Raw genomic sequence first — 21,452 nt, 5'->3', positions numbered from 1 at the left:
GATTTAAAAAATGACTAATCAGAGACAATGTACAAATAAAATTCCACACAACTACTTGAAATATTTTGCCCCATATTAGTAGGAAATAAGATTGGTTCATGATCTGTGAATGTTTGCGAACTGAAATAATGTCACAAGTAAATTTTTTGCTTGGCTGTGTTCAACATATTCACTTCATTCTTTGACAAAGCACTTCTCAAAACCGAATTTACCAAGTGCTTTATAGAATTTCTCAGGGATTATAAAGGGTTTCTATTACATAACATTAGTAGAAAGCCCCCTGAACGCAGCACGGAGAATCGGGTGTCCCACCCTGCCTCTGGACCCTGGAAGCAGCACGGAGTCGCGAGTGTCCCAGCCTGCCTCTGGTCCCTGAACGCAGCATCAGGTGTCCCACGCTACCTCTGGTCCCTGAACGCAGCCTCACTCCAGGAAGAAGCCGGATAAACATGGCGGCGGGGCAGCAGTGGGTGTTGGTGGAAATGGTTCAGGCTTTTTACGAGGTGGGTGTTTGTTCTTCTGATCCTGGTGAAGGGAGTCCGTTTTCACGGATCCATCCATCTAAAACCATCTTTAACTTCATTAATCCTCCGGAGCTGAATTATGTTTCTCGTCTTTCCTCACCGAGTCCACAGTTCTCTGCTAGGTGATTGACAGGTGAGCACAGCCAATCAGGTGCCCTTTCTCAGCAAGCCCCGCCCCTCTGCTCCCGCATTGACCTATCAGCTTGCAGAACGCCACAGCGCGTGAGTCGGGAGATGTAGTTTAAAGCAGAATAAACGTATTAATAACTATTTTGTTTCCCAAATATGAAGTGGAAACGGTCAGAATGACGCGTGGTGTTCCAGGATTCTATTTGAGTCTCAGCATGTGACACATGAACTGTCACTGCGAGGAGCACATTGTCCTGACCACTTCCGGGTTTGAGACCGCTACACTATGTCACGTGACTCAGGCTGGGGACCCCCCCCCTCGGAGCAAAACTGGATCAATTCAACTTTAAACAAATATGTTGCGCCAAAAAATATAGGGAACATTCAAATAGCACATCCTAGATCTTAATGAAATATCCTAGTTGATAATCTTTTTTCAGTACATAGTGGAACAAATTAACATTTTTCATTTTCATTTCCAAATTTATTTCGAGCTACACAACACACAACATGGAAATTATCAATGTACATGATGATTTCCCCATGGAGGTCAGGATTTGGGATCATACACAAAATACAAGTGGAAACTCACATTATTAGCTGATCCAGCTTCAGTGGAACTTCCTCCACACCAGTCAGAACCAGGCCCAGCAGAGGGTGTGGCCTAAACATGCCTGTACGACCTCCCTACAAAGCCTGGGACTGCTGATGAGACGGCGCATGTTCTGAGGGATCTCCTCCCAGACCTGGGTTAAAGCATCAGTCCGCTCCAGGGGCCTGGACTATGAACCGTAAAAAAAACATACCCAGGATATCTCTGTTACCGGGATTAAGTCACCCAGACATTCTGGATCCTGATCAGCATTAACATGAAGCAGGTTATCAACTCACTAGTTCAACCCAGAGTTTCCCTTTAGGATCAGTGCGTTCTTATGAAAGGGGCGGAGCTTGTAGCATGTGACCACACAGGGAGAGACTCTGCAGACCAGCTAATACTATCACAGAGGATCAGTTATTCTTTGAGAATATAAAGAATTTAAACACATCCAGCAGCCAAAAGTAACACTGCTGCTGCAGCCAAAGCCAGAACATTCCTGACTTGTTAATGCTGACTTGGTGAGATTATAGCAGATGAATTCATGGGACAATATAAACGGACGGCACTGTGATCACTCAGTTTTACTTTATTCCAGCAGAAACATTTCAGGCAGAGCTTCCTCACTGCTCTTCTTTAAGTTTACATTTTACATCCAGTTGTTCTGAGGCTGAGTTTCCTCCGTGTGCGTGAACCAAATAGTCTCAGATTTAATGTTGATTCTACTCCAAAATTTCTAGTTGTTATGAGGTCATTCCACGTCAGTGATCGTAGACCATCCCAAGATACCACTCATTTAACGTGAAGGAATTCTGATGTGCAATTTCAAAATGAAAGAACTTTAAAAAGTTCTTTTATTTTGAATTGGCACAATTCTCTAATATTAACTGGGCGAGACCCTACTAGAATGCAAGAGATTATTATTATCATTTTACTTTCTTCTTGCAAACTGTGCAAACTGCTGCCTTTCTGATGGCCCAAATGTACTCAAACCTTGTTGAAAATTCACACATGCGCCAGAAGTGTTAAAATTTACACATTTAAATGGTATAAAACAATTTTGTTATTATAAACTAACATAAAAGAAAAAGAAAGAAAAAAAGAAAAGAACATAAAATCAAGAGAGGTAAAAAAGGGAAAGTGCATACATATTTATAACAACAGTAAAAGGAAATAAAAAAAATGTACAGAGTTAGTTATGTTCAGTATTCCCTTCATCAAGGGGTATTTGTAGTTCTGTGAAATAGTTTAAAAAAGGGTCCAGGTCTCTGAAAATAGTTGAATTGTCCTTATTAAAGTAAATCTTGTTTTTTATTTTCCAATTTCAGAAAGTACATGGTCTCTCTTGTCCATCTAGTAAAGGTGGAGATTGTTGTTTCCAGTTGAGCAGAATGCTTCTCCTGGCAATGAGGGTAGTGAAAGCGATGACATCACGCGCATTGCTTAGTAAAGGGCAGGTAGATGGGGTAATTCCAAATATAGCACTCAAGGGATTACTGCTCACTTTTTTCCCCAAAGATTGTTGTAAATACCTCAAAAATATCAGACCAAAAAGAAGAAAGTGCAGGGCATGACCAAAGCGTGTATATGGTCTGCTGGTTGACCCTTACAACGAGGGCAGGAGGGGTGCGTGTCGGGATACATGCCTGCCAGCTTTGCATTGGCGAGATGAGCCTTTAAAACCACTTTCAATTGTATCAGACAGTGACACACGCAGATTGAGGACCCAGGTATACGTCTAAGTATGACCTCTCATGTTTCATCATTAATTCTCAAACCCAAATCAACTTTTTGATTTCTTCAAGTGAAGTGGGGCGAGCACCGTTTAATAATCTGTGCAGGGCGGAAATATTTTTTTTCTTTACAGGTGACAGTGAAAGAATATTGTCTAAAGTACTTTTATTTGGTATGTTCTGAAAGGAAAACAAAAAATTAACAACATTTTTTAATTTGTAGATATCTAAAGAAATTTGACTTTGGAAGGTCAAAGGTCTCACTGAGTTCTGAGGAGAAAAATTGCCCATCTAAAAACCAATTAAACAGAAATTGAATGCCTCTCGTGTGCCATAGTTGAAAAGATGCATCCAAGGAAGCAGGTGGAAAATTCTGATTTCCTCATATAGGGGCATATGTAGAGGTGTTTTTTAGGCCAAAGTGCCTCCGAAACTGCGTCCATATCTTAACAGTTTGGTTAACAATGAAATTTGACTGTATTGTCGGAGGTGCTGAAGCAGCGGATACCAATGAGCCAAGATGCAGTTGACTAGTGGCGTATTCTATTGACACCCATCAATCGCATTTGTCTTTGTTGAAATGAACCCAATGAAGAATTTTGTGTATATTTTAAGCCCAGTAATAATAAATAAAGTTTGAAAGCGCTAATCCAGCCCTACTTTTTTGTCTCTGAAGAGCCGTTCTTTTTATTCAGTGAGATCCACCTTTCCAAATAAATATGCCTATGAGCTTGTCAAGCAGATTAAAGAAAGATTTTCTGTTTATAAAAATTGGAATATTTTGAAAAAGATAAGTAAATTTTGGTAGTACCACCATTTTAATTATATTGACTCTTCCTGTGACAGACAATAATCTTGTAACCATAATAATTTTACAAAATGTAACCCCCCCCATATTCCCCGCAGCATTAACTCCCAACGTTAACCCCCCAATGTTAACCCCCCATGTTACCCCCAACATTAACCTCCCATGTTACCCCCCAACGTTTAACCCCCATGTAACCCTAACGATGACCCCCAATGTTAACTCACCCCCCATGTTACACAGACAATGTTAACCCCCCCAATATTACCGACAACATTAACCCCCCATGTTATCCTCCAACATTAACCTCCCAACATAAACCCCCCCATATTTTCCCCCAACATTAACCTCCCAACATTAACCCCCCCCATGTTATCCCCCAACGTTAACCTCCCAACATTTATCCCCCCATGTTATCCCCCAACGTTAACCCCCCCATGTTATCCCCCAACATTTACCGCCAACGTTATCCCTCAACGTTAACCCCCCAATGTTACCCTCCATGTTATCCCCCAGTGTTGACCCCGTTAACCCCCCATGTCACCCCCCAACGTTAACCAACCATCTTACACCCAACGTTACCCCCCCATGTTACCCCCCCCCCCCAACGTTACCCCCCCCAACATTAACCCCAAAATATTAACCTCCCAACCTTAACCCCCCCCCCCCTTAAACTCATTCCTAGACGTTGGCCTTGCCCTTAGAGCTGGACCTTGGTCCTGGTCTTTGATGTGGTCCTGGTCTGCCCCCCAGGCTCCGGCTTACCACCTGATCCTGGAGGGAATCCTCATCCTCTGGATCATCAGACTGCTTTTCTCCAAAACCTACAAACTGCACGAGACCTACAGGCTGACGGAGAAGGTACAGTCGCACCGTCACATTCACACGTTCACACTTCCACACATTCACACACATTTGTTGTTCATGTTCCAGGAGAAAGAGGACCTGATTGAGGAATGGCAGCCGGAGCCTCTCGTCCCCCCGGTGTCCAGAGATCATCCGTCGCTCAGCTACGACGTGGTCACAGGGTAAAACATGCAAACACTCTGGAATGATGTGAAACAATCTGAAAAGCCGTGAAACCATCTAAAACACTATGAAAAGATCACACGTTCAATCTTAACGCGTTCAATCTTAGCGTGTTCTCATCAGCGTCTGACATATTTCTTCTATATCTCAACATGGAAATAGTAACAACCAATAAATAGATCAATAAATGACTGATTAGCTGCCAGTGATTGAAAACAGAAGATAAATAACATTTAGTCTAAAAAGTCTTTTCATGAACCTTCCAAAAAAACTCGGCCCCTCTATTCTCACCATTACGGTACCCGAGTCAACTGCTCACCTGTTGATGTTCAGGGGCCCCATTTATAAAACCTTGCATAGGATTCCAATTTTAAATGTTCGTGCGCCCCAAAAAATTTGCATCTAGAAAACCGTGCGTACGCACATCTGCACACACTTTCCTTTTATAGACCTCAGTCCACCTGCAAGGTTGACGGTTCATATCCCTCGTCAACACGCCCACTTTCTACCGTAAATGGTCAATCAAAGCGCCTCGTCAATGTTTTTGCATTTTATTCAGCCTGTTGATCACCAGCATTTGACACTAAATCCTGACAGAGAAGATGAAGAAAAAGAATTTTACGGAGAGAGAAATAGTCATGGAGGAGGTGGAGGTCAGGAGAATGATATTATTTGGTGTCACGGTCGTGGAATCACTAATAAAAGAAAATATAAGTGATTGTCAGCGCTTCGTCACTGATGGAAATAGTGTGAGAGTCACAGGGAGATCTGAGACTGTAGAGGTGGAGAAGAAGAGTCTGATCTGAAGGTGGAGGCCAGAGGAGAGTGACATCAAGGGGGACAGCACCCAAGCTCACTGCTGGACACCATAACAGCCCTCATGGTTGTGACGGCCAGAGTGTGTGTGAGTGTCGGAGAGGGAAGGAGACATTTTGGTGGAGACAGAGCAGACCGATAAAGTTCAGTTTTATCTGTTTATTTAATGTATAAATTAAATATTTGAACAGGGACTTGTAAAAAGGCTCGGAGAACATTCTTTTATCCTCAGTCACTCGAGTTGGAGGCGGAGGGTGGAGGAGGTCGTCTGTCTCCAGCAGCAGTGCTTCTCGAGCGCATGACTGAACCACAAGCTGCCTTTATCAGGATTTACAGGATATACTAAACTGTATTACGGATGTATGACGATAAAATAAGCAGCTCGTTTCTCTGCAACCAGACAGCCCCATCTAGGGGTGATGGGAGGCATGACACCCCAATTGTCCCGTCTGCTCCGTTGGTTTAGTTTTAGTTGCTGTCGCTGTGGAAAACCCTGCTTCACACAGAGGGGACGTGGGAAAAGCTTCCCGTGACTTTGTTTGGCTGTTGCCACGGTTACGAGCCGTAGTTCTGTCTTTCAGTTTTGGCGTTGGTTGTCGTTGCTTTATCGTTTTATGTCTTTGTTGGTTTTATTTAGTTGCATTCTGTGTTGCAGTGTGAGTTAAGGAGAAGCTGTGGGGGAGGGCTTCCCTCTGTGCTCAGGGTTTGTGTGACTGTCAAAATAAAGTTCAGGTCTTCTTTCAGCTATTATTTTGGCTCGGCTCTAGAATATGAAATGGTTTTACCTCCAGGAAGGAAATGGACGTAGGTGAGATGTGACGGGCCGAGAGGATCCGCGACTTTCCAAAATAAAACATTGTTCAGATTCAAATAATAAATTAAACCGAAGTACTGTAAGTTATGAATTCTGTTTGTGCCGCCCGGTACGAACTGCCCTGGGCGTCGGGGACTACTGCTTTAATCTGATAAAATATTGACACTGGTGCAACAAAAGAAGAAACAAGTTTTGTTCTTTATCGTCTCAGCAGGTGAATTTGTAGAGAAATCAGGCGCTCAACAGGCTGATTTAATCCCACTGACATTTAATCCCACTGACATTTAAACCCACTGATTTGCTCCCCGCATCGGTTTTATTCTGATTTCCTGCCACAGACCTCCGAGCCATAAAATCATCATCAACGGAAAAGAGTGCATCAACTTCGCCTCCTTTAACTTCCTGGGTCTGCTGGACAACGAGCGCGTGAAGGTCGGGATTAAACGCTGACGTTTCAAACGGGACGTTCATATATTAATCTGGTTTCTTCTTCCTCTCCTGGCAGGAAAAAGCTTTGGTGTCGCTAAAGAAGTACGGCGTGGGAACGTGTGGACCGCGAGGCTTCTACGGAACGTTCGGTGAGTGAACCTTCAACCTGTCATCAGCTGCTTCCCCCCAACGCTCCGTCACCTAATCTCAACTTTAATCCAGGCGTTTGTGGACTTTCTCCTTAAGAAGCATCAAACATGAATATTAATGAGGGTCAGATTGAGTCTGTATATGAAATAGTAGAGGAGAGAAAATGAGTGTAAATTTTAGCGCTGGCGCCCCCATGCATGGTTCTTTAATAAAGTGGCAGAAGTCTTGTATCGTCACGTCTCACTCACACAATTTGGAGGGTCCCCCATCTAATCTGTAATCCTGTATACAACAATAATGATAATCCCGTGTGGTTTTCCATAATAATTAAGGTTAACACATTAAAATCAATAAAAAATCTGGGGCCTGTACTACGACGCTGGATTTTCTCTTATCGAGATAACTTCAAGGATTAACTCTGGTTTTCTGTACTAGGACGCTCGCTCACTTCTCACCAGGATAAATCACCATGGTAACTGACGCTGAAAGTCTAACCTGCTCCGGAGCAGGATATGTTCTCGATAAGAAGTCAGAGCTCCGCCTCCTGACCAATCAGATCTCTTGGAAAATGACCCGCCCATTCTTAAATGATGGTGATTGGTGAGCAGGTTCAGCGCTGAGCTGCAGCGGAGAGGAGATGGGAAAGTAATTTAGAGTAATCTTTTTTTACATAATAAAATAAATCCTGGTCACTGAGGCTCTGAAGGATGTTTTTGTTCTTCACTTGTTCCAAGTCTGTTGATCTTTATGAGGTTAATGATCACAACTGACAGAACTGCAGAAACATGAATTTATGGAACGCAGAACTACTCCTGTCGTCACGGTGATGAATTAATATTCCAATACTAGAGAAACTCAGCCTCTAAACAAGTGGATGTAAAATGTAAACTAAAAGAAGATCAGTGAGGAAGTTCAGCCCGACACGTTTCTGCTGTTTATATTGCAGATTAATTAATCTGCTATAATCTCTCCAGTCAGCATTAACAAGTCAGGAATGTTCAGGCTTTGGCTGCAGCAGCAGTGTTGAACCAGCGAGTTGATAATCTGCTTCGTGGTAACGGTGATCAGGAATCGCGCACGTCTGGATAAGTCAACCCAGGAAACAGAGAGATCCTGCATATGTTGATCACGATTGGTAGTTCAGTATTTGAATAATCTTTAATCCTATATTACATTTAAAAAGTTCACATTGGATTCTGTCCTTTATAATCCAGATTACAGGTCAGGATGACCAGCAGCGGCAGCATTCTGTGTGAACAGATGAATGAATGAATGCTTTGCGTTTTGTCCTCAGACGTTCACCTGGAGCTGGAGAGTCGCCTGGCGGCCTTCATGAAGACGGAGGAAGCCATCATCTACTCGTACGGCTTCGCCACCGTCGCCAGCGCCATTCCCGCCTACTCCAAGAGGGGCGACATCATCTTCGTGTGAGAGCCGCTCGCTTCCCCGTCAAACTCAAACACGCCACACGTCATCTGGGCGGAGCTTCAGTGCTCTGTGGTTTATATATTTTATAATGAATTGAATAAACTTTCTGTAAATTCTTGATTCTGTCAAAACGATTGTATTTGATCACATCTATTGTTTAATCGTGATCAATAGCGCCACCATAAACATTTATAGGTTATTACACATTAGTAAGGGTATTTGTGTGTTGATAACAGTTTGAAGCTCTGATGATTATTAATGAAGGAGACGAAGGTCTGATCCTCGTCTGCCTCTTCTCTTCGTGGAGCAGAACGTTCTAGACTTAATGAAGTGTGTGTGTGTGTGTGTGTGTGTGTGTGTGTGTGTGTGTGTGTGTGTGTGTGTGTGTGTGTGTGTGTGTGTGTGTGTGTGTCTGCGCGTGCCTGTGTGTGTGTGTGTGTGTGTAGGGATGAAGCAGCCTGCTTCTCCATCCAGAAAGGCCTCCAGGCGTCTCGCAGCTTCATCAAATACTTCAAACACAATGACCTGGACGACCTGGAGCGGCTGCTGAAGGAGCAGGAGGTGGAGGACCAGAAGGTCAGAGCGCCCGCCTTCCGGGGCAGAGGAGCAATAAACTCTACTCGGTAGAGCGCACACCTTCACCAACGCCACATTTGTTTGCGGAACTGAGGTAGCCTCGCTAGCAAGGTAGCTCATATTGATGCTAACTAGGAAGCTACAACACTGTGTTAAACCTGACTTGTTGCTATGGAAACGGCTCAGCTACCAGGTTCCAGAGAAGCTGCAAGGCTCTCTGGGAGATGTATTGGTGCTGCTATTACTAGAAACGTTTCGTGGGATTTGATGAAGAGAATGTATAGAACATTTTTTTTTCAGTTTTTTGGGATTTATTTAGAAACAGTTAGCCGTTAACATCCCAAACTCTACGTGATTGGTCCTTGGATAATGACAAATTGTCCCTGGAAATTTAATGTAATTCGGTTGAGTAGTTTTTGCGAAAAGTTGGTAAAATACATACATACATACATACATACATACAAACAAACAAACCAATAAATAAATATATACATGCAGACCAAATCATAACCTTCTTGGCCAGGTTCGTTGGTCACCTAACTTCCGTTGGTCAGCAGGTAAGCAGGGCTGCTGCTTCAGCTTTCTGGTATTCATGAACTCATGAACCCAGGAGAGGCGGGGAGAAGCTCCCTGAATGGATGTGTGAATGGGGTCAGCTGGGGAAACATCTGAGGGGGTCAAAGTTCATGTCGGTCCGCCTCTCAGCATCAGGACTACAGTCTGTAGAATAAATCAAGAATTCTTCGCAATTAACTGTGTGTGTGTGTGTGTGTGTGTGTGTGTGTGTGTGTGTGTGTGTGTGTGTGTGTGTGTGTGTGTGTGTGTGTGCGTGCGCGTGTGCAGAATCCCCGTAAAGCTCGAGTGACGAGGAAGTTCATGGTGGTGGAGGGTCTCTACATGAACACGGCCGACATCTGTCCCCTGCCGGAGCTGGTGAGGATCTGCTGCTCACCACTGCTGCAGAACAACAGGAACTAGCCCAGTAGAAAGGACGGTGTTCTAGAACACACCTGGTGGTAAAGCTACAGTCTGAGACGCTGTGCGTTGATGGCTCACGTGACCTCCTGACCGCCTAATCCTATTATTGACCCCGTTTGACCTTCAGGTGAAGCTCAAGTACAAGTACAAGGTTCGGATCTTCCTGGAGGAGAGTTTGTCTTTTGGCGTTCTGGGGGAACACGGCCGAGGAGTCACCGAGCACTTCGGAGTCAATGTGAGTACCTGCAGGTACAGGTACAGCTACAGCTACAGGTACCGCTACAGCTACAGCTACAGCTACAGCTACAGCTACAGGTACAGGTACAGGTACAGGTACAGGTACAGGTACCGTATTTTTTCCATTTAAAGTAGGTATGTGAAGATCTCAGCCGATCGCGGCCGTTATTTTCTTCCCGATTCGTCTGCCACATTTTGGACAGGGACACACTGCGTCTTACCCGGAAATTCTGCATTTTGATTGGATAGCGTCGCGTAATTCCTCGGGATTCCCTCAAATTACGTAGTCGGGGAAACTCCTCGTCGTCCGCCATTTTTAATTTTCACTTCCGTCAATATTCAGATTCTCCAGAACGTATTAAAAACTCACTGGACTTCAACACATAAAACAACTTCAACGGATGAAGTGACGCTTTTGAAAGGTGAAACAACGTATTTGTTATTATTTTGACTTTCTAATCCTGAAGATTCATAACTTTATGGTTCAGAACAAAAGTTGACTGAGCAGGAATAGGAAGAGGAGGAGGGACAGGGACAGGATTTGATCTGTTATTGACCAATATAATAAAAATACATGACACACATTTACCAGGTTATTAAAAAAAAAAAGTACATGGATAAAAAGTGAGTAATACAATAAATATGGTGTGGTAGTAGGTAGTATGTTGTCATAGAGTGTGGCAGCTCCAATCTTAATACTATCAAATTTATTCCAGACGAAGAACAAACTCAAAATATATATTATTATTCCTTCAGATTGAAGAGTATAAAGAGATATACCTTTTCTGAAAGTTTCATTGAGACATCTTGATTATTAAAGAAACTACAAGTGTTTCTATGTAAGAAGTTTTTGGTCCCAGATTTGTGTACTAATTACCTTTAAGAAAACTGCACTAATTCGTAAACCTCTTTTGCCTATAAATTCCTTATTTGTTATCTCTGTGTCTCTGCAGATCGACGACATCGACCTGATCAGTGCCAACATGGAGAACGCCTTGGCGTCCATCGGAGGGTTCTGCTGTGGACGCTCCTTCGTCATCGACCACCAGGTGGAGACGTAGAGCTCAGAGTGATGGGGTCGATCCCTCATCAATACGTCTCGGCTAATATCGATAAAGATCCGACTGAAGGTTTAGATTCCTTCCAGACGGTGTTTCCTCTGGTCCCACTGCTCCGATGAAAACATGAAACCAGAGTCTGAGGACTGGAAACCTGTAGAACCAGGGTCTGAAGACCGGAAACCTGTAGAACCAGAGTCTGAAGACTGGAAACCTGTAGAACCAGAGTCTGAGGAGGAGGAACCTGTAGAACCAGGGTCTGAGGACTGGAAACCTGTAGAACAGGTCTGAGGAGGAGGAACCTGTAGAACCAGAGTCTGAAGACTGAAAACCTGTTGAACCAGAGTCTGAGGACTGGAAACCTGTAGAACAGGTCTGAGGACTGGAAACCTGCAGAACCAGAGTCTGAGGAGGAGAAACGTGTAGATCCAGAGTCAGAGGACTGGAAACCTGTAGGACCAGAGTCTGAGGAGGAGAAACCTGTAGAACCGCAGGAGGAGTCTTCCTGCTGTTCCAGTCGGGGTCAGAGGACCAAAGGAGAAAAGGGGGACAGATTGTCGGGGGTTCAGGCCCTTTTTCAGGTCTGGGGAGGGACTGTCCACTCAATTCAGCAGACAAAGGTTCTGGTTCTGACTCAGGATGTGGTCTGTGCACAGCGTCTGTCCGGTCAGGGTTACTGGTCCTGACTGGACACACCAGAACCTCAATAAGAACCAGAACCAGAACCTGGACCAGGACACACAGCACCTATCTGGTCAGGGTTACTGGTCCTGGTCCTGGTCCTGGTCCTGGTTCTGGTTCTGGTTCTGACTCAGGTTCTGATCTGTCCACAGAGCCTGTCCGGTCAGGCTTACTGGTCCTGGTCTAGGTTCTGGTTCTGGTTCTGACTTAGGTTCTGGTTCTGGTTCTGGTTCTGGTTCTGGTTCTGGTTCTGGTTCTGACTCAGGTTCTGATCTGTCCACAGCGCCTGTCCGGTCAGGGTTACTGCTTCTCCGCTTCACTTCCTCCCATGTTGGCTGCTGCCGCCATCGAAGCTCTGAACATCATGGAGGAAGATCCAGGTACCAGACCTGATCCTGGATCCACAAAACCAGACCTGCTGCACCACGTCATTACATTACATTAGCTCACATTACATTACCTTAGATTACATTACATTACATTATAATACAATACAAAATCTTACATTAGATTACATTATCATCATTATTACATTACATTATAGTCGCTACAGACCCCCCCACAACAGTTCCAACCACACCCAGTGGACAAACCACACACACACACACACACACACACACACACACACACACACACACACACACACACACACACACACACACACACAAACACACACACCTTTTCACTCCTCATCAATGAGATGTGTTGCTGCCATCATTCGTTCCTGCTTGATAATCATGTTCCTGTCTAGATGGAGCTGCTCAGGCTGGTTTAATCTAACAACAGTCGGAAAGTATTTGGATCAGTGTGATAACTGTAAATACTATTTGTAGCACTAACAAGAGTATTGTATGTACGAGATTGTGTATTGTATGAGACTCTTAGTCTCTTCCTGTTGCAAGAGCAAAATCTGTTCTGACACCGGAAGGCTCTCAATCACATCATATTGTTTGCCCAAGCTGCCGAACAGGAGAAGGGAAGAGGAACAAAGTGAAGAAGGAAAAAAAATCTGCAGTAAATTGTAACGGTACTTTTCCAGTTTGAGGTGAAACGTTTCAGTTTTAATCCTGTTTGAAGGAAACGTCACATGAAGCCGCTTCATCTCCTGACGTTTGTTTCCTGCAGACGTCTTCAGCCTTCTGAGGCAGAAGTGCCGGCAGCTCTACCAGGCCTTACAGGGGTGAGTGAGTTCACCTCTCTGGAGCTTAGCATTTAGCATTAACATTGTCCCTGCAGAGCTCTGTAGCTTAGCATTTAGCATTGACATTGTCCATGCAGAGCTCTGTAGCTTAGCATTTAGCATTAACATTGTCCCTGCAGAGCTCTGTAGCTTAGCATTTAGAATTAGCATTGTACCTGCAGCGTGTATTTAGTTTCTCAATTTCAAGTATGCAAGTACATACTCGCAAACTTGGTGAATACGTACTACGAGCTAGAACACATCTGGGTGTTTCATCCGTACTCTGTTTGTACTGTGAATTGGATCAGTACTTGATTTTCAACTGATGATTTTGCTCAAGCACACCAGAACTGAAGTACATACAAGTTCACATGTTGAGAAACACTGAATCTCAGAAACCACGCTGTCCTCCAAACGCTTGTTAGCATTAGCTTTAGCTTTGTTCAGTGATCAGTCAGGAGGCTAAAGGTCAACATTGAGAGCGCCCCCTGTTGGGTCACACATGACATTGCTCCTTCAGAGACATTTCAAACTGTGTGTGTGTGTGTGTGTGTGTGTGTGTGTGTGTGTGTGTGTGTGTGTGTGTGTGTGTGTGTGTGTGTGTGTGTGTGTGTGTGTGTGTGTGTGTGTGTGTGTGTGTGTGTGTGTGTGTGTGTGTGTCAGTGTTCCCGGTCTGAGATTAGAGGGCGTCCCGGTGGCTCCTGCTCTTCACCTCCAGCTGGAGGCGCCGTCGGGCTCCAGAGACGGAGATATGAAGCTACTCAGGAGCATTGTGGACTACGTGAGTAGTTCACGCCGTCTGAGCTCCGTAACCATGGCAAAGGAGGCGAAAACGAAACATTACAGATCATCAGAGTCTTTAGAGACCAGGGCCCGGTTGTTCAAAACTGGGTTATTTTAACCACTGGTTAAGCCCTAACCGCCGGTTAAACCTTTAGCCAGCCGTTAGCTAACCGATCGTTAAAGATGCGTTATTTAAAACATGGTTAGTCATCCCGTTCGCTCACATTGCCGTCAAAGTTAACTGTGAAGTTAACAACAGTGGTTAGCGTCTCTCATAGTAACTCGGTGTGCCGAGTTACTAATTTGAGGTTACTACTTGTTATCTAATTTCCACACATTATATATATTTATTTTTAATTTTTCAATTTTTTCTATTCCTACTCTGGGGCTCTGTAGATCAGTGTTTTTCAACCGCTGTGCCGTGAGAGGTCGTCAGGTTTGCCGTGGAAAATTATCCAATTTCACCTAACATTTTTTGAAAACAAATAATCATCTGCAAATAATATGCCATTGTCGAGCGTCTGCGCTGTTGTAGTGACTGGCAGCATGTAATACTCTTCCACATCACTAGGTGGCAGCAGGTAGCGAATTGCATTGTACGTTGAGACAAGAGAATTAGTGATGCATGAATGCGACAGGTGGCGGTGACAGCATTGTGGTGAGCAAGACTGTGGTGACAGTGATGGAAACGTTTTTTAATAATAATAATAATAATAATAATGGCTTAGATTTATATAGCGCTTTTTTTGCACTGACTCAAAGCGCGTACACTACAGAGACCATTATTCATTCACACCGGTCCCACCAGTGATGGTAAGCTACGTTGTAGCCACAGCCACCTGGGGCTGCTGACAGAGGCGTGGCTGCCATTTTGCGCCAACGGCCCCTCCGACCACCACCAACACTCATGCACCATTGATACCCATTCATACGAGGCAATGTGCCTGGCCCAAGGACACAACAACAATGACTGTTTTGATAGAATTCGAACCGCCAACCCTCCGGTTATTGGACGACCGACTCTACCGCCGAGCCACCATCGCCCCACGAAGAGGAAAAAACTCTGAACTGGGCCCTGGACAAAATTCCGACCCGGATGAAAGCTTTAGTATGAGTGGAGGTCAAAAGAAAGCAAAGACGGTGAGCTGGAGGCAATACAGCCAGAGTGACCTTTCATTTGGATTTACTTTCACCGGGGATGCAACGACACCGATTGGGTTGTGCTCGGTGTGTGGTGACAAGCTGTCCAACAGTGCTGTGGTACCAAGCAAGCCTAAACGCCGCCTCTAAACCAAACACCCTTTGCTTCAAAACAAGAATGTGGACTATTTTGTTCGAGAAATAGGCAACATTTATGAGAAAAACCACAAAGGTAAATGAAAGAGCCCTTAAAGCCAGCTACCACGTAGCCCAATCAAAAAGGTCCCGCACCGTGGCAGAGACGGTAATGTTACCCGCCTGCAAAGCCGTTGTAAACGAGATGCTCGGACCTTAAGCGGTTAAAGAAATAGTCCCTCTCCCAGATAACATGTCTGCAGGCAGCCAAAGTGTGGTTTTGGAAAAGATCCGCATCAGTGAGGAATTTTGCGCTGCAACTTGACGAGTATACCGATATTAGTGGACATGCTCGACTCTTGGCCAGTGTGCGTTTTGTGGATGGAGACGCAATCAGAGAAAACTTCATGTTTTGCAAGACACTGCCAGAAAAAAACAACGGGACAGGAAATATTTCGGGTCACGTCAGAATATCTTGAACAAGAAGGACTTAAGTGCACGAGTGTCAGCGCTGATGGAGCCACAGCCGTGGTCGGGCGCACTAAAAGCTTTGTTAGCAGAGCGATGGGAATAAACCTAGATGTGATTGTTACGCACCGTTTCCTACATCGTGAGGCCCTTGTGGCCCAGACTTGACCAGCAGACCCAGCCCCTGCGTTGGAAGATGTTGTAGTGAACTTTGGTAAACACGGTAAACTTTGTAAAGACACCACCTGTGAAAAGCCTCATGTGTGTGAGGGAATGGGAGCGGAGCATGAGGCCTTGCTCCTCCATATGGAGGTCCGATGGTTGTCGCTTGCCAAGGTGCTGGCCCGCGGGTATGACCTGCGGGAGGAACTCAAAAAGTGATTCTGACAAATGAGGGATCCGATTACGCAACGCCGCATGCAAGTGATGAGTGGTGTGCAAAGGCTGGCGTGTCTGGCGGATTTTGTTCATCATCTGAATGAACTGAACACACGAATGCAAGGCCGAAAGGAAAAGCTGCTCACAAGGACGGATAGAGCAACCTTGAAATGTTCCCACTCGCCAAGAAATGGTAACGTGTTTACATCGCTGCACTGTGTGAGACGATGGTAAAACTCTCCAGGAGAAGATGTCCTCTTATTTCTCTTCGGCCTCCACTGACAGTCTTGACTGGGTTCGGGACCCAGACAGCTCAGCAGGAGAGACTAACTGAACTGAGACCAAAGCCTGGTTTAAAGCTTTGCTGATCTACCGTTGGACATGTTTTTCGGTTGACTGCGTCCAAGGAGTTCCCCATTCTGGCAAACAAAGTTATTTTGACGTCGCTCTCATTTTCCACTACATATCTGTGTGAGGCGAGCTTCTCAAGCCCGACTGCCATAAAAAGTATAAACAGAGAAAGACCGAGGCTGTTCAGGAACAGCTTTGTGTGTCTTTCTTCAATCCCTGCCAGGATATCGGCACTGTGTTCATCCAAACAGGCGCAGGTTTCACACTGAGTGAGTAAAATACACTGAGATTGACATTTTGTACGAGCAACTCTTCATGTTTCTCAGTGTGGAACAGTGAAATCTTTCTCAGATATTATTCCCTCTGTCAGAATAATCACTATGATTCCGTATTCCTAATAATAGAAGCCTTTAGACAGAATTAGAATTTGCAAAACACTTTGAAGTTTCCTACTACCTTTAAGACCACATTGTTGTGGCATTTATGTTGAAGCTGTTTATTTAAAGTGGACATGTTTAGTGCACTTTTTATTTGAAAGAAGACATATGATAAAGTACTTTTTTGGTTGATTTGATTCCTATTCGAGACATTTTGATGAGAATGGCTATATTGTTAATTAAATTGCACTTTTTATTTGAAAGAAGAAATATAAACGATGATAAAGTACTTATTTCTTTGTGTTTATTTGATTCATATCCAAGACACTTTGATAAGAACGACTAAATTGTTAAAAAAGGCTCCAGAGTATCATTTTCTAACATTGTTGGTTGGTGGTGTGCCTCGGGATTTTTTCAATGAAATAAATGTACCTTGGCTCAAAAAAAGGTTGACAAACTCTGCCGTAGAGGCACAAGTCTTCATCACAGTATTGACTTATATCAAAGTTCAGTCCACGGTCCAGCCTGTCCTTCCTTAGTTGAGCTGGTATCATGAACGCAGCGCTGCCAGTGAACGCCATGGTGAGAGTTAACCACTGTTAAATAGTTAGTGGAGGTGCGTTAACTTTAACATCAAGATAACACCCGGTTAAAGTTAACCCAGTTTTGAACAACCAAGATAACAGTGCTGTTAAAGTTAACCTCCATGATCCTGGAGGTTCTCCCAGACCTGGAGGTCCTCCACGGTCCTGGAGGTTCTCCAAGACCTGGAGGTCCTCCACGGTCCTGGAGGTTCTCCACGGTCCTGGAGGTTCTCCTAGAACTGAAAGTCCTCCATAGTCCTGAAGGTTCTACATGGTCCTGGAGGTCCTCCGTGGTCCTGAAGGTTCTCCGTGGTCCTGCTGAAGGTCCCACAGGGTCCTGTTGTGTGACACTCTCTGTTTGCTCTGCCAGTGCCTGGACCGGCAGGTGGCTCTGACTCTGGCTCGGTACCTGGACAAGGAGGAGCGCTTCCTGCCCCCCCCCAGGTGAGACTCAGCTCCTGATCCTGGATCCGCGAGGTCCCAGAGACGAGATCTCTGCTTAACATACCAGGATATCTCTGTTACCTGGTTTCTCATCTCCTCAGCGCTGAACCCGTGCACCAATCACCATCATTTAAGAATGGACGGGTCATATCCCATGAGATCTGATTGGTTAGGAGGCGGAGCGTTACACTCAGCTGTGATCTTATCCCAAACATATCCTGCTCCTGAGCACTTAGACATTCAGGGTGATTTATCTACCACAGTGATTTATCCTGGTAAGAAGTGAACCAGGGTCGTAGGACAGAAAACCAGAGTTAATCCTGAAGTTACCTCCATAAGAGAGAACCAGAGTTAATCCTGAAGTTACCTCCAGAAGAGAAAATCAGGTGTTGTACTACAGGCCTCTAGAAGGTCAGAGTCAATCTGACCTTTCTGTTGGTAACCCCCCCCTTTACTCCCCCCTCCCAGTATCCGTGTGGTGGTCAGTGTGCAGCAGACTGAAGACGACATCCAGAAACTTGTTGGTTCTATCAGAGAAGCAGCCGCCGTCCTGCTGAAGTGACGACAGTGGATCTTCTGGAGGGGTGGGGGGGTGGTTCGGTGGGGTTCTGGTGGGATTGGGAGGGAGGGAGGGAGGGGGGGGGGGGGGGGGGGGGTTGCAGCAGTGATGAAGACTGAAGCCTTCCTCATATGGACACAGACCAGATGACTGACGGTCCAGCTGCTGACCGGAGGCTCCGACTGGCCTGCAGCTCGGGGGCTGAACACGATGGTGCTTTTACCTGCTGACCAATGTTTTCCTGCGAATAAAGACATTTTACACCCAGAACGTTTTGTGTCTTTACTCCCACTTGGAATCAACATTCCCTTTGATCACGTTTGATCTGCTCCTCCCCACTTCGACTCAGCGCGGTCAAACCGGTGGCTCCAGGGTCAAACCACAGAGCGAGGAAGAGTGTAAAAGTAACTGCAGTTACTGATTAATCTACTCTGGCTCACACCATGTTGGTTGGAGCTGCTCAACGTACTGAAAGGTTAAAATGCCCGAAACTGATGAAATGTGATGTCTTAGTAAAATATATGGAATCATTCAGGATGGACACGCACATCTTGGGAGACGGGGGAACCTGACGGCGCTGATGGTGAGGTGGAGAATTGAAGCCAGATTCACCTCATACATTTAACATCTTCATCTTACAGATCCACATAATCATAAACAGCCGAGCTGCAGTGGTATAGATGTTTCTTTAGTGGAACATTACTGCTGAATCAGCAGCTCGACGTTCATATGTCAAACTTTCATCTTCAAATGATCCAGAGCGGTGGATAGAACTGACTGATTATCAATCGTGACAAAGTGAGTAAGAATCAGTCTAATTTCAGAGTGAACACAAACAGCATGGTGACAGCCACAGTGGGTAAAGCTGCAGTGATGCGCCGGTGTTGAGCAAAAAGTGATTCTCGTCCACTGGAGGACACTGTCTGTCTGTCTCCACTGGAAGACACTGTCTGGCTGTCTGTCTCCACTGGAAGACACTGTCTGTCTCCACTGGAGGACACTGACTGTCTGTCTCCAGTCACTGGGGACGTCTGTTCTGCTCCAGCTGCTTTTATTAGGATTTACAGCTATAACGTACAAATCTACTAAACTGTATGTACACGGTAACAACTAACGTGAGTCTCTAGTCTCATGTAAAAAAAAACTGCAATTGAGATGATTTACCAATGGGTCACATGTAAAATAAAGAAATTATAGATTTTATATTGCTTATTTTATCATCATACATACGTGATACGTGATACAGTTTAGTATATTTTTACGTTATGGCTGTAAATCCTGATAAAAGCTGCTCGCGGTTCGGTCATGTGCTCGAGAAGCACTGCTGCTGGAGACAGACGACCTCCTCCACCCTCCACCTCCACCTCTCGAGTGACTGAGGATAAAACACAAAGTCCACTGAGCCTTTTTACAAGTCCCTGTTCAAATATTTAATGTATACATTTAATAAACACCAGTTTATACCAGTATTCCAGGTTCAGAATTATTATTACAGAATTATTAGTCAGTAGTTATTAGTTAGTTATGACAGTGTTTAGTCAGTAGATAGTAGTTATTAGTCTGTAGTTATAACAGTGTTTAGTCAGCAGATATTAGTAGTTATTAGTCAGTAGTTAATATGCAAGATATTTAGCTAAAGTGATGAAGATGAAAGGTTTACCAGCCTGCCACTCTAACTCACCACCGAATGGAAACACAAGAATGTCCCTGATGGAGCCTCGACAGCCGCAGGAAGCAAAACACACAGCAAGTTTTCATTCAGGCCTCACATACTAAGACACTAACTCCTGCTGCCAGCAGTGGCGTTTCCAGATGTAAATACTTGGTGGGGCACGATTTTACTTCAGGTCTAGTGACTCCACTGAATTCCAAAGTAAAGTGTGTGCACAACCTTTTAGCCACAACATCATAACAACCATATAGGCGTTGATCCCGTCAAAATGTTGAGCCATGGGAGAAAGCCGATAAAAAAATAAAAAAATATTCCAATAAAAAACAAATAATGATAGGATTTGAACCGGGTCATATTGTTTGAAAGACGGCAGCTCTGCCGCTCAACCACTGGTAAACATTCAAATCCATGAGATTCTGAAAAAGTGTTCCTCACCACGTCACACAGTTTATAACTAGATACTTTCATTTTCTTTGCTAAAGTTTCAAACTCGTACTCGTAAACTATCAACCTAATTAATTTTGACTCTTAACTGTTTGTTAGCTTTAGCTGCTAACAAGTTGGTATTTGTTACGACTCGCTCTGGTTCAGTGAAGCGGTGACTAAATCAGCGCCAGCCAATCAGCTCCGAGCTTCTAAGGGGGCTTTTCCACCAGAAAGAACCAGGTGCTAGTTCTGGTCCAGGGCCAGACTTAGCACCAGTTATTTGTCTTTCCACTGCCACGCTGATGCTACGCTGGCGCCACTTCGTTGCGGTGCTAGAGCGGGGCCAGAGCGGGGCCAGAGCAGGTCCAGACGCATCATCAGCTGGGGGCGGAGCTATCGCTGCAGTTACGCTGAACCGGCTTTCTGAAATCTACAGCGAACACGGAGCCCTAGAGGGGTTGTAGAGAAAATAATAGTAATTTGTGGGAACAATATAACAAGTCGTTCCCTCAAGTTAATAATACGAAGGAACGAGATGATTTAATCCTCGATGGCGTAGCTGGAGGTTCTGGAGGTGCAGAGCTCCTGCTCTGTCTTGTCAACTGTGTCGGATATAGAATTTAGAAGCAGATTTCCATTGTGGTTTTTTTCAGGCTTTTCATGGTGACATCACTGTAACTGACTTCACGTCCAGGTCTTGTATGGCGTTCTGACCGCAGGCTGAGGTCTGCGTGAGGCTGCAGGGGGCGCTCCGCTCAAGACGCTCCACTATTTTCTAACCCACAGAACTTCTTTATAATGAAGCCGTACTTTTGGTTCATCAGTAACTACAAAACAAACTACATACTACTGTAAATGAATGCTTGGATTATTTAGCCATAAAATGAGACTTTTACTGGCTTCATGTGAAAGAGGACTTTAATCCAACATGTTTATGTAGGTTACCATGGAAACAGCTTTTAGAGCTGCATTC

At 44.7% G+C, this 21,452-nt stretch overlaps 1 protein-coding gene across 4 annotated transcripts; it reads left to right on the top strand.

Annotated features, from left to right (window-relative positions):
• The first annotated feature begins 431 nt into the window (after positions 1–431).
• Positions 432–18,649, top strand: sptlc1 (serine palmitoyltransferase, long chain base subunit 1). Of its 4 annotated transcripts, none has more exons than XM_080476418.1 (15): positions 432–503; positions 4,540–4,647; positions 4,720–4,814; positions 6,784–6,877; positions 6,951–7,023; positions 8,319–8,451; positions 8,899–9,028; positions 9,872–9,961; positions 10,134–10,241; positions 11,197–11,292; positions 12,266–12,362; positions 13,108–13,162; positions 13,826–13,943; positions 17,749–17,822; positions 18,291–18,649. In XM_080476418.1, the coding sequence occupies exons 1-15, from the start codon at positions 450–452 to the stop codon at positions 18,382–18,384; spliced, it is 1,419 nt and encodes a 472-aa protein (XP_080332544.1). In that variant the 5' UTR covers positions 432–449; the 3' UTR covers positions 18,385–18,649. The 4 variants fall into 4 exon arrangements, with proteins under 4 accessions (XP_080332544.1, XP_080332541.1, XP_080332542.1 ...); XM_080476415.1 differs by having other exon boundaries at positions 4,472–4,647; XM_080476416.1 differs by lacking the exon at positions 4,540–4,647 and having other exon boundaries at positions 432–491; positions 4,756–4,814.
• The last annotated feature ends 2,803 nt before the right edge of the window (positions 18,650–21,452 follow it).

Source organism: Lipophrys pholis (genome assembly GCF_963383615.2).
Source record: "Lipophrys pholis genome assembly, chromosome: 12".
Classification (NCBI taxonomy): domain Eukaryota; kingdom Metazoa; phylum Chordata; class Actinopteri; order Blenniiformes; family Blenniidae; genus Lipophrys; species Lipophrys pholis.
Note: the sequence above shows the minus strand (reverse complement) of the source record. Positions and strands in the feature narration are given on the sequence as shown.